The sequence below is a fragment of the Macrobrachium rosenbergii genome, chromosome 5, assembly GCF_040412425.1.
Source record: "Macrobrachium rosenbergii isolate ZJJX-2024 chromosome 5, ASM4041242v1, whole genome shotgun sequence".
Lineage (NCBI taxonomy): Eukaryota > Metazoa > Arthropoda > Malacostraca > Decapoda > Palaemonidae > Macrobrachium > Macrobrachium rosenbergii.
In genome coordinates, this window is record NC_089745.1 from 67387310 (window position 1) to 67405917 (window position 18608).

General features: G+C 34.5%; 1 protein-coding gene across 1 annotated transcript in view; it reads right to left on the reverse strand.

Moving 5' to 3' along the window:
* The window catches only part of Prp4k (Pre-mRNA processing factor 4 kinase), a 268851-nt gene that overhangs the window by 11298 nt on the left and 238945 nt on the right, over positions 1–18608 (reverse strand). Inside the window, 4 exon segments of the mRNA XM_067104540.1 lie at positions 4913–5044; positions 5299–5405; positions 8498–8612; positions 12788–12925. Coding sequence (XP_066960641.1) covers positions 4913–5044; positions 5299–5405; positions 8498–8612; positions 12788–12925 — 492 coding nt within the window.

The following is an 18608-nucleotide window of genomic DNA, read 5'->3' on the forward strand; positions in this document are numbered from 1 at the left end:
ATTAAGCGGGGTAGTCCCTGCAAGTGTCTACAGTTGGATTCCAGCTAGAAACGTCATGCTCCACTGTGCACAAAAGCAGGGGATGCTATGACTCCTTTGACCTCCTACAGAACTGGTGAAATGGTTGACCACAGTTGTAGGGCCCTTGGCCAGAGAACCCAAAACGAGGAGGAACTTGAAATAAGGAAAAGATTTCAGAGAACCAAGTACAATCAGGGGTTCAGAAAAAAGCTCTACCATATCTTCACTTTCCCTTGTTAAAAGAGTAAGGACAGAGGGTGGTGCATTCTAAAACTACGTTAGAAAACTGGTGGTTGTACACTCTCTGCATCTCATTCAATTCCAGTGGGTATTTCAGCCCAGACCCCACTCTCAATAAATGAAAGCATGGGAGGATAGCATTCACTCAACAATCACACCTCCAAACTTATACCAGGCTTAGGTACTTGAGTGAGAAATCAAGTGTCTGACTGGGACTCTAAGAAACAGTTACACAACTTGATCAGCCACACAGGTCCCAAGAAGGGGTAGGTGACATCCCTCAGATAGAATAGGTTTAGGTAGTCTGGCTACCCCAAACCCGTCCCTTTGTGTGCTCTTGAGCAAGAGGGAAGGACAGACTCCTCCACAGATGAGTCACAGGCCTGCTTGATAATCTCACAAAGCCAGAATGAAAGGGTGTTTTTGGACACCTCCTTCTTACAACTAACTGTGCTACCAAAAAGTCTCCACCATGTCACTACAAGGACGCACTCTATACTTGAAATCTTTATCTCAAAATGGTTTTTGAGGGCATCTACCTATCTTCATGAAAAATTTTATAACTGAAAGAACATTCCAAACTAAGATATATATTTATTCACAATCTCTCAAGTTACACAAAGATATTCCCCAAGGTAGTGTACTGAGTAGAACCCTTCATGCTCTAGCAGTTAACGACACTTACTCAACTATCACAAGGAGTCCAAAATAGTCTTTTGTAGATGACTACAAAAAATATTTCATACAGCTGTTCAAAAAATAAAAACTTTTACAACTTCTACTGGATTCAAATTCAGCAGAAAAACAATAAGCAATAATTTTTTCACAGGACACTGCCAAAATTCAATTCAATTGGAAAGCTAACATTTCTTATATCAAAAATAAGTGTAATAGTGCTCTCGACTTAATTATGAAATTATCTCATACCGCTTAGTGTAGGGGGAAAATACCATTAATGTTGCTATATGAAGCTTAGCTTTATTAACCCTTAAACGCCTACTGGACGTATCATACGTCGACTAAAATTGTCTGTTGGGTGCCAAGTGGACGTACCGTACGTCGACTACAAAAAATTTCAACCTTCGGTCAACTCTGACTCGACCGAAATGGTCGAAAAACTCAATTGTAAGCTAAAACTCTTACATTCTAGTAATATTCAATCATGTACCTTCATTTTGCAACAAATTGGAAGTCTCTAGCACAATATTTTGATTTATGGTGATTTTTTGAAAAAAACTTTTTTCTTACGCCCTTGGTTCGGCCTAAAAATTTCAGAAATTCTTTCGTCATTTTATCGTAATTTTTGCACTGTTCTATATTAGCCGTTACACAAAGTTTTATGTATGAAAATTTACAACAGAAAATAAATTCTTTTATCAGTTTTGAAATTTTAAATCGATAACTGCCAAAATTTTGTCAACACTGTTAAAAACGCAATTGTAAGCTAAAACTCTTACATTCTAGTAATATTCAATCATTTAATTTTGCAACCAATTGGAAGTCTCTGCACAATATTTCAATTTATGGTGAATTTTAAAAACTTTTTCTTACGTCCACGCTTTCCAGAAATTCGCAATCACGTTGTCATAACAATACATAAAGTTTTATATATGGAAAAAATTTCATGTAGAATACAACAGAAAATAACTCATGGTTGTAGCTTTTATCAGTTTTGAAATATTTTCATATAAATCACGATAACTGCCAAAATTTCAACCTTCGGTCAACTTTAATTTCGACCGAAATGGTAAAAATGCAATTATAAGCTAAAACTCTTACATTCTAGTAATATTCAATCATGTACCTTCATTTTGCAACAAACTGGAAGTCTCTAGCACAATATTTTGATTTATGGTGAATTTCTGAAAAAAAAAAAAAAAAACTTTTTCCTTACGTCTACTTGCTGCGGTAACTCGCCAAACATCTCAGAAATTCTTTCGTCATGTTGTCGTAATGTTTGCATCGTTTACATTAGTTGTTACATAAACTTTTATATATGAAAATGTGCGCAATTTCATGTAGAATACAACAGAAGATAGCTCATGGTTGTAGCTTTTATCAGTTTTGAAATATTTTCACATAAATCACGATAACTGCCAAAATTTCAACCTTCGGTCAACTTTAACTCGACCGAAATGGTAAAAACGCAATTGTAAGCTAAAACTCTTACATTTTAGTAATATTCAATCGTTTAACTTCATTTTGCAATAAATTGGAAGTCTCTAGCACAATATTTCGATTTATGGTGAATTTTAAAAAAACATTTTCCTTACGTCTGCGCAGTAACTCAGCCAAACATCTCAGAAATTCTTTCGTCTCGTTGTAATATTTGCACCGTTTTATATTAGTCGTTACATAAAGTTTTATATATGAAAAAATGTGCAATTTCATGTACAATACAACAGAAAATAACTCATGGTTGTAGCTTTTATCAGTTTTGAAATATTTTCATATAAATCACGATAAATAGAAAAAATTTGACTTTCGGTCAACTTTAACTCTACCGAAATGGTCGAAAACTGCAATTGTAAGCTAAAACACTTACAGTCTAGTAATATTCAATCATTTAGCTTCATTTTTCAACAAATGGGAAGTCTCTAGCACAATATTTCGATTTATGGTGAATTTTTTGAAAAACATTTTTTTACGTCCGGCGTTACATTTAATTCATGCATCATTTTGTGATATTTTCTCTGTGTTGCTTTGATCGTTTTAAAATTTGTTATATACCAAAATCATCACAATTTAGTGTACAATACAACTAAAAAAAATTAAGTCATTAGCTTTAACCGTTTTGCTTACAGTGCGATTTGTATACAATTATATACGAGTTTTTTTTTTTTTTTTGCTGTCATATATTCCAATATTTATATATGATAATGATATTTTTTTCATTTCTGATGGTTGCATACTAAACTTCAGGCAATGACAAAAAAAATGAGCCAAAAATGAACTCTTAATCTTAAAAACTAAGCGTGCTGTGATTTTTGAAAAAACTTTTTTCGCTTTGGCGCTAACTCACGAACGCTGCCGGCATACGGGAGACGTTTTTGTAAATAGGGCTTCGGCGTTAAATTGTTAATTTTCGTATGGTATGTAATATATCCCTTTTTTTTCAAACGTGAATAAAGCATTTTGTCAAGTGGTATCAGTTTGTAACAAGAATATAAGTAATTTTAATTTCGTGTTTATTAATTTTTTTGGGGGGGAGGTGGGGTTTGTAAATAAATACAACATTTTCCCCCCCTAACAGGAATTGAACATTATGCCAGCTAACCATTAAAAGAGGAAAACAGATGAAAAGGGCCGAGTGTTTAATGAGAGTTGGATTTCTGACTACTTTATCATTTCACATGCCGACAGTGCTTTGTCTTCTATGCCACAAAACTATCCAAACCTTGAAGACATTAATGAGAAAAGACATTATGAAACATGGCATATAAGAATTAAAAGCAAAAAACCAAATCATGTATATGTGAATAAGGAAGGCCACTCACTGATGGAGAATTTGTTAAAGAATGCAAGACACAAATGGTTAAAGAAATTTGCCCAGAAAAGTAGTCACTTTTCAAAATTTTCACAAGGCATAAGGAAGATTTATGTGGAGACATGTTTTCAGCATTATTTTAGAAAGCCCGCAGTTTCCAATATTTTTCTTTAGCCTTGGATGAAAGTAATATTTTGGATACAGCATGACTTCTGTTTTTATCAGAGGTGTTGACAACAACTTTCAGATAGTGGAAGATTCTGTGCCCTACGAAGTTTGAAAGATACTATAACATCACAAATTTTATTTTGGGAAGTATCTCAGGCAGTAAAAACCTTTGAATTAAGTTAAGCAAAAGTGTAACCACAGACGGAACAAGAAATATGGTGGGAAGTAAAGCAAGTTAGGTTGAAAAAAACTGCACTGAAGTTGTTAAGGGTAATGACACACCTCTTTTGAAGTTTCACTGCATTATTCATCAATAGATACTGTGCAGTAAGGTCCTTAAGTTAAAAGATGTTATGAACCTTGTCTTATCAAGTGTAAACTTCATCAGAAGTCATGGTTTGAATCGTCGACAGTGTCAGACATTTTTATCTGGCTTAGATTCTGAGAACAGTATGGTGATATACTGTGCCATACTGAAGTGAGGTAGCTCAGCCAAAGAAGAGTTGTGTGTGTGTGTGTGTGTGGTTCGTTTTTTTGTGCTTCACTATGAATTTGAGATATTTCTTACTGAAAAATGAAAGTTTCAAGATGCAATTTCAGGTCCTGAGTGGGATTTTTGCCTAGATTTCTTGTTTAATATAACTGATTGTCTGAATACTTTGAACATAAGGCTGCAAGACAGAGTAAAGTTGGTATCAGACAAGTTTACCGATGTGAAAACATTTGAAAACAAACAAGACATTTTTATGAAATAGATCAGTGAAGAAAACTTTATGCATAACATAACTATAGTTATGTTATCATTTGCCAGTAATAAATGTTAGCATTAAAAATTTTCTGACCTCAAGCAATTTATGGCTTCTCTGCAAATAATGATCAAAGGATGGTCAAATAAGATCCATTCAAGTCATAAATTTTTAGCACAAGACTTATCAAACAATAAAGATAAATAAAACCTTTCGCTACCAAAAATCAAACATAATTTACTCTACTTACTTTTTCTGTAACTTTGTCGACATCTCTGTACAGAAAGTTACATGCATTATCAAAATGTTGATCTTTAAATGCACCTCTCCTAATGACTTTATTTGGCATTTTTCCTTTCAAGTCCATGAACAACTTCAGCATCTGCAAATGTAACAATCTGGATTCAATCTAAAATAACAATATTCTCAATAATTTTCATAATTAATCATCTACTAGCACTTGACACACTGAGCATTTTCAGGATAAAAACATTTTTAGGATGTTAGTTACCAAGCTTTCATTACATTTACAAATTACCATGTACATTACTTTAATATAAAAATATTTGTCTACCTGAAGTGCAACATAGAATTTTTTAAAACCAATATTCATATAAGGAATAAAAATTAACTTACCTGATTATTAGTTTTCCCTGGGAACATGATCTTTCCAGTATAAAGTTCATAAATAGTGCATGCAGCTGACCATAAATCTATACCAAAGTCGTAAGTCATACCAAGAACTGTAAAATAAAAAGAATGAAAAGTTAAACAGGTATTTCAAAATATCAAATAAAGTTAAAGTAAAAGTTTTGACAGAAAATTACCATTTCATTGCATTACCTTCCATCTACACAACTGGCATATACAGAGAAAAACCTGCTGCAATAGTTATTAACCAAATGCACACATCATAAATGGTGAACATGGGTTGCAAACATACCATGCCACTCATGCCATTATCATCATTGATAGGTTTGTGTCAGATCTTCCCTGTAGGGGGTCAAGCATGAAATGGATCTCCTCTGTCTTCTGAATCAATATTATAACAAAGAATAAACCAAATTTACTATACAACCTTACTGTGTGGTACAAAACATATATCACTGTAATTCAGAAATTATCCCCAGGAAATTCCTCTTTCTTGGGAAGCTAACAAAATTTTTCTGAAATCTTAACTAACAATAAATGGATAATATAATGTATCAAGATTGCATATAAAACCATATCCCATAAGTGGGTATTAGCATCAGTGCATCTCATGAGGTGCAATGTAGGGATTGCCGCATCCCTTTGACCCGTTGCTGAAGCCACTTTTTAGTGTTTTATTTTCATTTTTCCTTCCTTTCTTCCATCTTGTACTCCAACTCCTTTTTGCTGTATTAAGTGCTGCATGGCTGACAGTGTCCCAGTGCTTGGCTTTATAACCAATTTTTCATAAATCAAAATCTAAAGCACAGTCAAAAACTTCAAATCACACAAAACTAAGTAAAGTTAAATCTATGTCTTAAAATATAAAATCATTTTCAATAAAACTGGGTTCAATAGTTTCCCTATAATAACAGCTATCAGTGAGTAGTGGCAGCTGTTACTTGAGCACTGGGGCACTTTTAGCTATTCAGCACTTAGACAGCAAAAAGAGGGGGTTGGGGTGGTTTGACAGCAAGACGGAAGGATGGGAGAATGGAGATAAAAGGCTAAAAAGTGGCTGCAGTTAGAGGCCAAAGTGATGCAGCAAACAAGCTTTAGTAATGCCTACATTGCACCATGTGAGATGCACTGATGCTGCTACCTCCTTAGGTGTATGATTTTATATTTAATCTTGATACTATTATCCATTTATTGTTGGTTAAGATTTCAGAAAAATCTTGTTAGATACACAAGAAAACAGTATTCCCTGGGGATAATTCATTAATTACAATGACACAGTATGTATGTTTTGTACAACAAAGTAAGGTTAAACAGCAAATTCGGTTTATTCTTTGCTGTAAGATATTGATTCAGAAAACAGGAAAGATGTCATTTCATGCCTGACCCCATACAAGGAAAGTCTGATATAAAACCACTATCCATTTTTACACAAATATTTCCCTCTTTCACAGAAAAAGGAGTATACTTCTTCTGATGGAATTATTTACCTCCCTAGACAGGGCTCTTACTTTCACAGCCAGTGAAAAATGGCAATATCCTTTAAGGAAGGTTCTAGATGACCAAGTTTTTTTATGTACTAATTTAGGTCTGAATAATTTGTCATCAAAGTGTGGCTCCCTTCCCCATACCACAACACTTGCAAAAACTGCTTAGGTGACATGGATGTCGTCATGCGAAAATCTCCCATTTCCCACACCTTCCCACTTTCCACCCCACTGCACTGCTTTCCTGCATTGCATCCTAGATATATCATCCATGGCCACACCTTCTCCAATATATCTTCAGAAGAAAAGGACCTTTTATTATCCCAAACCAAAAGTTATTTTTTCACTCCATTTTGTGTTTTCCTATAAACAGGAACAAAATGATATTAGAATCAAGTGTTCATCTATTTTTGGGTCTAGTGCTCCAAAAGTTTTTTCTTTTCTAGGATGTAATATTCCTCTTGTCTGTGCCAAATGTTTATAAAGTGACCACAGACCATTGGACTTGCGTGTCTTGAAAAAATTTTATAATAAAATTTCCGCATCAGTATTTTAACCAATCTGCTTGTATAGTTATAAACTGTAATTTGCCACTCAAATGCCATGGAGGTAGGCAGACAACTAAAGCAAGCTGCACAATATCATATTAAAATGATGCGTAACTTCGATTCAAAATTTTTATACAAAATTATTGTAGGCAGCCTTGAATATGCATCATAAGCATTTGCATTTTTGGCACAATGCTAAGAGTAGAAAAATTATGATCATCTAGGATCCCACTATGAATTTAACAATATGCAACATTCCAGTATCAACTGAACACTGATTGGGCAATCTCATATACATTGATCAAAATTTTTTACGACCATTCCATATACAGTATGAATAAATAATACTTGACTCCTTCTGTAAACAATGAACTTAAATTTTTATATGCCTTTTGCCCAATATTCCCCTGATAAATTTTCCCAATATTTCAATCTTCAGAATTCCTAATTCTCCTATTGCAGAAAAACTCTAAGCCACAGTTTTCTTACAAAATAAACAGTATAACTATTTTCAAGTTAAGGGATACAACTCCCCTAGATTTAACAATCACCTAGAAACAGCTTGCTTGACTATCAGAGATTTGTGGCACATAAGATATTTTTAGTGTTAACTTGAACCATTTAGGTGTATACTTTCACCAAGCATCTTTGATGATAAAGACTTTGACCCTGCTGAGGAATTTCAGGACATTAAAAAATTCATGTCAATCTTACCTAGGCTACGACCAACTAACTTTACATGGGAAGTATCTTCGTTCATAGAGGCCACTTCCACATACAAACATTATGAAGTACTAGGTGTTGTTCAATAATATAATAATTCCAAGTATAATGGTAGGCAAATCCTGGGAGCAGGGTGAAATTGTAAGACATTTTATATTGTTTTACTGTGATGTGCAGGCATCATAACTATTGATGATTAAACTATAATGATAACTACTGATGATTAAACTATAATGACATAAGTTTCAATTTAATGAATGGTAATGTAAGATTAAAGAGTCCTAGTTTCTGTCTTTGAGATTAAATTTAAGTAAAAATATAACTACAATGTCAAAAAATGTAAACAAAAGTAAACTGACAGTTTGAAAAAGTAAAAACTTTCAAACTAAAATCTGACCATTCCCTTTAAGGTAAAATAAAATCACTTACTAATTTCAGGAGCTCTGTAGAACCTGGCAACAAGATATGGCGTGATTTCATTTTCTGTCACCTTAGATGCAGATCCAAAATCACACAACTTCAAAACAAGCTTCTTCTCATTTACCTGTAAAAAATAAGTGAGATATACTGTTGAAAATCACTGGTAATACTTTAATTTATTCAATTTAATATAATTGCAAAATACATATATCTTCCAAAAAGCACGAGGCAAACTAAATATTTCAGGTACAGTTCTTTTAGTTAGTACCAAACAATTTAACTAGGCCGTTGTGTCAGCATTCTTAACTCTACAGAGCTGGCAAGGATGATTCATTTTCGTGGATTATATTAGATCTTTTATTAATGATATTACATTGTAACTTCTTCAAAATTTAATATATGGATAAACTGAAAATGTTGAACAGTCCGACAAATTACCATTCTAGGATCTGTTTCTGATACTTGGTATACACTGTTGGTTGAAAGCTAAACAATCACTTAATATATTTTTGAGGCTTATTTTAACTTTTATGAAATTTAGGATGTCAAGCCAAGCACTGGAGCACTTCCAGCCATTCAGTGCTTAACACATTGAAGAGAGGGAGTTAGAGTGGTTGGACAGGAAGATGAAGAGATCCAGAAAATAAAAAAAATGAAGTACAAGGATCTAAAGGTGGAACTGGGAGAAAACCCTACGGCTGCACTAAGAATTAAGTTAGTAAGGTTGGACAGCAAGCTTGAAGAAAGAGGCAGAATGACTGTCAAATAAAAGCTAAAAAGTGGCTGCAGCTAGTAATGCCTTCAGTGCACCATGTTTGGTGCACTACCCTCCCCCCCATAGGGGAAATTTTTTTAGGTGAGTGTTGTTTTGCATTCAGGGACTGGGTTATTCATCGAATACCCTTCCGCCATAGTGATAGGTATTGCCATCAGTGCACTTCATGTGGCACACTGCATGCTTTACTAAAGGGTACTTAGTGGCCCTCTGGCCACTAGCTGCACCCACCTTTTACCTTTTACTTTACCTCCATTCATTTCCTTTCATCAACCTTGCTGTCCAACCTCTCTAACTACTAACTTTTAGTGCAACTGTGGGGTTTTCCCCTGTTTCATCTCTAGGTTATTTTACTTCATCTTTATTTTCTGAAACTTGTATCTTTTTGTCTAATCACTCCAGCTCCCTCTTTTCATCTTTTTCAATATGGTACTGCCATATATTCTTTATTCCACAGTGCTTACCATTTACTATAGATGATGGGTTTTTGAGATACTGCAGTAACAAGTAAGTGATAGGTATATTTGATATGGTAAGTGATTGCAGCTTGGATGTTTTATCAGCACCTTTAATTTCCTTTAATGCTAACATGTGCACTGACTAAATGTTTCTAAATTTATACTGGCTTCATATAATGTGTAATAAAAACTTAAATTTGTTGGACCAAAAGATTTTTTGGGCAAACTTTTAAAGGGTTTCTAAAGCACTTATAGAGTTGCTGAAAGTTACATGTTTCTGTGGTAGCTTTTTATTCTGATCCCGAAGTTGTATTTTTTTAACAGGTTTAATGCATTTGTACCTTTAGCGATATGTGCTTTTTAAGGCAAGAGTGTATCAAAGACATAACTACAGTTTTTTAGTTCACTGTCAAAATTCTATTTCAACTTGATATCTTTACAAAACATGACTGCTTTTTTTTTTTGGCATAACACTGAAAGCCTACTGAAGAGACCAAGGTATCTATTTTGGTAATGGTAATGTTAAGAATACATTTGGCATAAGTCTGAGGTAATATAGAATGTGGCAAAGTCATCCATATACAATCTATACTTAATTCCACCTGGTAAATGATTGGAGATATTGTTTACTGCTAGAAGGAATAATGCAACGCTCAAACAGTTCCCTATGGGATACCAATTTCAAATTTATATATGTCTGAATTTATTTTGTCAATTTGCACCTGAAAACTGCAGTCTTTTAAAAAGATTTTATGAATATAGGTAGATGATCTCTGTTACCATTGTTGTGTAATGTTTTCAATATAGCATATCTTAATTATTATTATTATAAACCTTTTGGATGTCAAACAATATTGCAACAGTTGTTCCAATTCAAATCCATTTTGAATATGATCTCCTAAATCCATTTTTCTGTGACCCATACTGGGTTGGTGTGAAAATAATTTTCAGGTACCATCTAACCATCAATTCACCTCTTTTCCCATCACTTTGCATGGACAGCTTGTTCAGTGTACATGTCAACATGTCAACAGATTGATGAATTACTGGGACCACTGCCTGGTTTGGTATAACAATGGCATGTTGCCATTCTTTTGGAAACAGTTCCTGTACAAATTTGATTGTAAAATTGTGGTAAATAACTTTTGGATAAAGTGGGACTATATTTTGGTTAAATTAAAATTGATACTGTCTTGACCTGATACTGCTATTACAGGAAAAAGAGCAAATTCCAATTCTTTAATCATAAACCATTTTTTATAATAAAGACCTTCAGCTGTTTCAAGATTTATATTCTCAGACCATTTTTCATTTATGTTCACAGAAGCAGTCCTAAAGATTTTGTTCTCTTAATATTCTCTACACATCTTCCAAGTGTCAAATTGACTAAACTCTGCATCCATATTATATTTATTATGCAAAATTTGAATTTTTCCTTAATTTTTGCCAAATTTCTTTAATGTTTCCATTAAATTATTTTTAATTTGATGCCTTCTTTCCTAGATTTTGCTGATAACTGAATAATGGTTTTGATGTTTTGATGCACATTGCTAAATTAACATCATTTATGAATTTTGTCATCCTTGAGAGGGCAAGATTTTAAGAGGTTTCCATGAATTAGTTCTGATAATTCTTCAGACCACCATGGAACTTTCTGAATGAAGACTTTGGGATACACTTATCTGCAGCATAAGTTGTGAAATTCGTGTATATAAATTGTTTTGTTGTGGTCTCCTGAGAGAAGATAATGATGGAGTATTGGATTTCTCTGTACTAGAATTACAATTTGGTTGCATATATAACAAATACTTACAAATGAACGACTTAATTATTATTTCATCACATGAGATTTTATAATCAACATAATTGCAGTTTGATATTCATAATTAGTTTTCATGAACTGACTGGTCAACTGGTAATGAAAGTTTGTCATTCTCTCTAATGTGCAAGAAATATGGACATAAGAGGTTTTATTATTCAGATACTATATTCATTATTCAACTAAACAGATCTACTGTGCTTTGAATTTTGCTAATATTCCACTAGATAAAACTGAGATTAAAAATTTAGATAAAGAACTGTCATGTTATGGTAACTGCTTTTCTATTTTTTACTTTTTACTTGATCTATTTTCATTTGTATTGATATATTTTCTTATGGAGTTGGGCGTTTTACTTTTCATTACCGTGTATTCTTTTTTATGTTTATCTATTATTTAGGGGTTTTTAATTTTATATGCTTCATAACTGCATTACACCCAACACAAAATGAAGAATCTCAAATTTAAATCCATAAAGGTAAAATTGCAGACTATCGGCATGGCCTGATTCTTGAGAGTTACCAACTGAAACATTTACAGTCTTTTCTCATTTGTGTTTTGTTTGTTTATGTACTTTGTTTATGTTGTTACGTTCATCCCCAACGGGCTGGTACTAAACACAGTGACCATTCTGCATGTAAACCAGTAGTTACCAAGCTACAAGGCTGTAGTAGTAGTCTGCAATATTATCCTCATAAAGTAAATGATAAATGTTTCAAAGAATATGCAGCAACAAAAAGTGTCAAATCCAGTATGTTTGGTCAGCAGCTTAAAAGCTAAGCTTGCTTCACTTTTTTCTTGTCAAAGAATATGGATCTCCTAGTGATGGCAATACTCTCTACAAAAATTAAGTAAAAATGCTTTTATTTCAAATGAATCTAAACAACTGCACTGCCAGAACTCATGAATACAAATAAAATATGAGGTTTAATTTAGATAAACAATAATAAACAGAAAACAAAGCAACTGGTGGACAGGACATTGAAGAGAACTGTAAAAGGACAACTGCAGTATGGCAAAATCAAACTGTTAGCAGAGTATCCTTACAGGATACCTCTACAAGGTTACTGCTTGCAGTGGCTTGTGTGGTGATCTATAGCAACATTTTGTCCTACAGCTGCACTGCTTTTTGCTTCTTACTTATATCACATACCCCCTCATATCTTCCCACCTAGCTGTAGAATCACAGCAGTCCAACAGTCTTCACCACAAAAAAATATAAATAAATATATATATAAATTACTTACCAAAATGTTGTCAGGCTTGACATCAGCATGAAGAATATTACACTTACGCAGAAGTTTAAGAGCACAAAAGAGCTGGTGGGTGTAAGATCTGACAGCCTTCACATGAAGACCTACATCTTTTCCATACTTCTTCAAAACCTAAAAGTAATTCAGAGTAATTTGAGCCAATTCTCCAACCAAACAATGATCATCACACTAATGCACTTATCTTTTGTACTTCTAGACAAATATATTCAAACAATTCTGTTCACATTAGTTTTAGCCTCACCATCTTAAAGTTTCAAGACATAAATCCTACTCCAGCACCAGGTAAGCCTTTTAGCCATAAAACTTACATTCAAAGTGTAAATACAATTTAATCAAGTAATTCCCTAACCAATTAATATAGGTAATATAAAATCTTTAAAATATAAGGGAAATCTAATAGGAAAAAATTATTTTAATAAAAAAAAAATGTGTAAGATATGCATGGAAGAACAGTAGAATTGTCGTACATGTTACTGAAAACAATATTTCCAGCATAAAAAAAATGTCAGATATGCATGGGAGAACAGTCGAATTGTCATACATGTTACTGAAAACAATCATACAATCAACAGGATCACGGCAAACATATTTGTGCAGGAAATAAACATCATGAATTCAAGTTTTTAACAAAAGCTTTAGTAAGAATATGAATATCAGTCATGGCACGTATAAATTTGATACATTAGCTTCATAAGACGTGAAAGGTATAAATTTTGAGGAAGGTAGTTGATATGGATGGGGAAAAAGGATAAACAGACTTGCAAACAGGGTATTTAATCTCAGCCACAAATGAGTGTACAGCTCAACCCCCTCGCACCTCTAAGATGGAAATATTTGGTTTCCAATAGTCTGGATATTTGTATGTACTACCCTTCTACCTTGTATGTTAATTTCTAACACTATACTTTAGGAATAAAGCAAAAGCCAGTGTGTGTGTGTGTGTGTGTGTGTGTATATGTATATATATATATATTATATATATATATATATATATATATATATATATATATATATATATATATATATATATATATATATATATATATATATATATATATATATATATATATATATATATATTGTAAAGATTAGCATACAATAAACTACAAATGCGCCCCTTTCTGCTTTTTTTGGCCGATAGATAGGCCTTTGTCTATTTGAAACTGTGAGAAGTAATGAAATCTGGTTCGGGTTAGTTTCAAGCAGTAAATTCAGGAGTTCTAAGGGACGCTCAAGAGATAATCTTAGCCTAGGGCAGTAACTGGCTGGCGCCTTTTTCTCTTGGTACAGAAGCGTGACCCGGTCAGGCCATCGCCCCTACACCTGTCCAGAAGTAATAAAAGGCAAGGGCTCCAGGAGCTCGCTCTCACATGCAGTCCAGTAGCTAATGTAGGAGGTCACGAGTGCAGACCTCCCCCACCTTTTTCTTTCCCTCGTCGCCACGTGGAAGTAGCTGCCCTTTGCCTTGTACTCCAACCACGTGGCCAGTATCCATTGCAAGTGGGGAAGTGCAAATCCCAGAGCGAGCGGAAACTCAACTGCAGCCCTTCATTGTCTACACACACACGTGAACCCTGGCAGAAGATGCGGAGAAGGACTTGGACGACGCTGGATGCAGAGGTCAGCCTTACGCCCCTACTATTTGGTAAAGTACCTAGAAAGAGTTGCTTAGTCATGTTATGTTCGCCCTTGTGCATTTATTAAACTTCTGGGCTTATAACTTGGTATTCCCTGAGCTTCTTGGTTCAAGGAGGCGTAGACAGCAATGGTCGGTCGCTTGATCTATTATCTCTGTGTTAGGGATAATGTCATTCCTTTTTATTCTCAGGTTATGGGCAGTCCTGGCATGATTAAATATGGCACCCTCCTGGGTATGACAAGAGATCCTCTTGGAGAAGTGCATGGTAGTCATACTGATGTAAGAGCCGAGGCACTCTCAGACAGGGGATTTGTATTGGTAGACTAAGTTGGTTTTCTTCAAGGGATCCTGCTTGAGGGGGGCTAGGTTATTTCTCATTACCAGGCAGCTGGTTTTATTATTCCTGCACAGAATTTTCCTTGGTAGAAAAGTCTGATGTCATCAGAGGTGTCGGGGTGAGGTTCCTGATGGTAACATCTGTTCACAGCTTCTCTAATGGCAGCCAATGAAAAATCAACCTGATCTGAGACCCCCCCTATATATACCGCCATGAGCACACTGTATCTCCAGACTCATCCCAAAGTCCAGAAGATGGCCATCGAGGTGGTTGAAACATGTCAACAGAAAGAGTACTAAAAATAACAGATAGATGTCAGAAAAACAAAAAAGAAGAAATACCACCAGGAAAATCTACGGATTTACATCCCAGGTTTCAGTAACTTGCTGTAATGCTTTAAAATAAAGAATTTCTGCTGTAAGAAATACGCTGTTTCTTCCATCGAAATATGAACATTGGACAATTATTGACTAATACTGATGTGCAGGAAAAGCATATTATCGGAAGAATTGAGAAAACTCAGTATATCATCAATTTGCAAAATGCAGCCATTTTATTCAACAAAGCTTTCCTCAAAGAGGGTCTTCTCCCTTCTCTTTGTATAATATTATTATTATTAATCTTAATAATATTTGAAAATGAGGACTTATTATTAGGTAAATCATTTATTTATCATACAAAACAAATAAACATATACATGTAACCATAAAAATTCTCTCATCTCAGTAAGAGATGAGAGAATTTTTATGGTTACATGTATATGTTTACTTGTTTTGTTGATAAATATATTATTTACCTACTAATAAGAACTGTATTACAGCTTAAAAGTCTAACAATGAGATGGCCAGAAAATGTTGGAAGATTCTTAAAAAATTTCTTTCCAGGATTTTTAGTTTTCTGTAAGAGAAAACTATTGTGCCAGCTCTGTCTGTCTGTCTGTCCGCACTTTTTTGTCTGCACTTCTTCTGTCTGCCCTCAGATCTTTAAAACTACTGAGGCTAGAGGGCTGCAAATTGATTTGTTGATCATCCACCTAACAATCATCAAACATTCCAAATTGCAGCCCTGTAGCCTTAGTAGTTTTTATTTTATTTTACTTAAGGTCAGAGTTAGCCACAATCATAACTTCTGGCAACAATATAGGATGGGCCACCACTGGGCTGTGGTTAAAGTTTCATGGGTGCTGTGGCTCATACAGTATTATACCGAGACCATCGAAAGATATATCTATTTTCAGCGGCCTTGATTATGCACTGGCAGTGACTGTACAGAAAACTTGATTGTGCCAAAGAAACTTTGGCACATTTTTTACTTGTTTTCTACAATACTGATATAAATTGTGGGTTGAAAATGCTACAATAAATAGAGATGTTTATTTATATATGTTTTTCTGCATTCACGGATTAGGTCATGTGAGTTATTTATCAGATACAGGTCGACTATCAAGCAATTGTTAATCCAACACTAATATAGGTTAGCTCAATTTCAAATTTCTCAGGTCAATGCACCAACCTGCTGCTACTGTTTGTTACAGCTACTCGTGTGCATACATACATACCCTATGAGACATGGTTACGTTTAACTTTTGGGTTATAAGAAAAATGAGAAAATGTAGTAAGAATATTGATGAGAATAGCATAATATACAAATAAAAAATCATAAGTGTAACAACACAAACCAAAAAAAAAAACTAGTGCAAGTTCTCCGCCACCAGTGACTGTTTATCTTTTGGACTGTCAAAATAAAATGAGAAAATACAGTGAAAACATATATGAGAATAGCGTAAAATATAAAAAAAAAAATCATAAGTGTAACAACACGAACCAAAATAAGCTGTATCAAGTTCTCTGGCACCAACAAATGAGTTTGTGCATTTGTATGTACCCTACACACAAGATTGCATTTATCTTCTGAGTTGTAAAAATAAAAAATGAAAAAATACAATAAAATTATATATGAAAATAACATAAAATATAAGTAAAAAATCATAAGCATGACAACACAAACCAAACCAAGCTGCAGAAGTTCTCCGAAACCAGAATTACCTGTACCATTTATTTTGTCTGTGCTTCATTGAAATTTCACTTGATCTCCATTTAATGTTACTTTTTTTCCTTAGTAATCAACTTGTACTGATTTATAGGGTATTTTAAAGGTAAAATGAGGTGGTTAACTTTTGGGGTAAATGTATTCTAACCTAACCACTCTGTAATCCGGCAAAATCACCAAACTGGCACCCTGCAGGTCCCAATTATGTCAGACTAGTAATGGTCGACCTGTACCCATGAGTCAGATGAGGGTAACCAATTCAAAAGCAGGATAATATTACTGTGCTGTTGTATCCTTTTAAATGAACACCACAAAGTTGGTTTAAGTCAGATTAATTATTGCACAATGCCTGCCATTTACTTTGAATGGCCAGTGAAACATAACCAACCATGTAACTATGGCTATGTTAATAGCTGTAGTCATTCAAGTCTTAAGAGATGGATTTCCAGATCACCAGAATTTGCTACTTGTGAATCTCTTCAGTATATGGAGATTTTCTGGTTGGCATATATCAATTTCAGACCTCCCTCAGCATTGGATGACATTGCAATGACGAAACAATCCTTGGCAGATTTGAACCCAGATACAGTCCTCTCTTCTCTAATGATAAAACTCTTGGTAGATATCACCTAACTTTTGGTAGACATCACCTAACAGCAGAGGCTGGTCTTTTCCGTGTTCGCGACTTGTTTGGAGCTGTAACCACCATCACAAATCTGCAGCTTTAGGATCTCCAAAACATCTTCACAAACTCCTCCTCGGGCACTAGCACCTTCTCCCAATGTTGTTTAAGAGGTGAACAGAAATTGGCTTCTAAAAATCCTTATACCACCCATAAATCACCTTTGTAAACAAACAGCCAACCCAATCCAGAGATCAGCTAACAAGATAAGGTCTTCATTGTTAACATCTGAGAGAAAAAGCTGGACTGCCTCCAGTTCATTTCAACAAGACTTCAATACAATAAAACTTAGACATCATGTTTATTTATTTCAAAAATTCCATTTTTATAATAAAATAAAGTTTTATATATACTTACCCCGTAATTACATAGCTAATAGTTTCACTCGCTCCACAGCTAAAATTTTGAAATTCGTGGGTCGCACCAGCTTGTTTTGGGTAGGTGACTTGCCCTGAGCACTTCGGGGAAAAGAGAGGAACAACTTGGCAAAGAGCTTCAATTTGTTTATGCCCTCATATCCATGCGAGGGGAAGAGGGAGGGCTCTGATCATGTACTTACTGGGTAAGTATATATAAAACTTTATTTTATTATAAGAACGTCATTTTTGTATAAGTAACTTACACAGAATAGAAAAGTTGCTAACAATGATCCAATGTCTGTTGTATCTTTACCTGATAACAGAGCTGCTGCAGGTAGATACTATCTCTGGTTGCGCTCATCTTATCATGTAAAGGCGAGGCAGTACAGCCGTGAAGCGCCTACTACTTCAGTGGGTACTTTGCAGCAAAGGACAAATTCCGATGGCTAGCAAAGAATAAAAGTTGCCCCCTGCCCAGGGTGCAGTACCACAAAATGCAACCAGAACAAAGACATAGTCACCTATACCACAAGAAATAATAAAACCACCACCCAACCATTATAAACTGAAGGGTACTCCAGGCACACAATACACCCAGGCTCCCTTAAGGCTCAACACCCTATGCAAGATGAAGAGATAATAGGAAGGAAGTGTTACTTCCTACGTTTCCTCCCCCAACACCATGTCAGCTGCGGAAAACAGACCCAAGGTACTGCACTTATCATAAA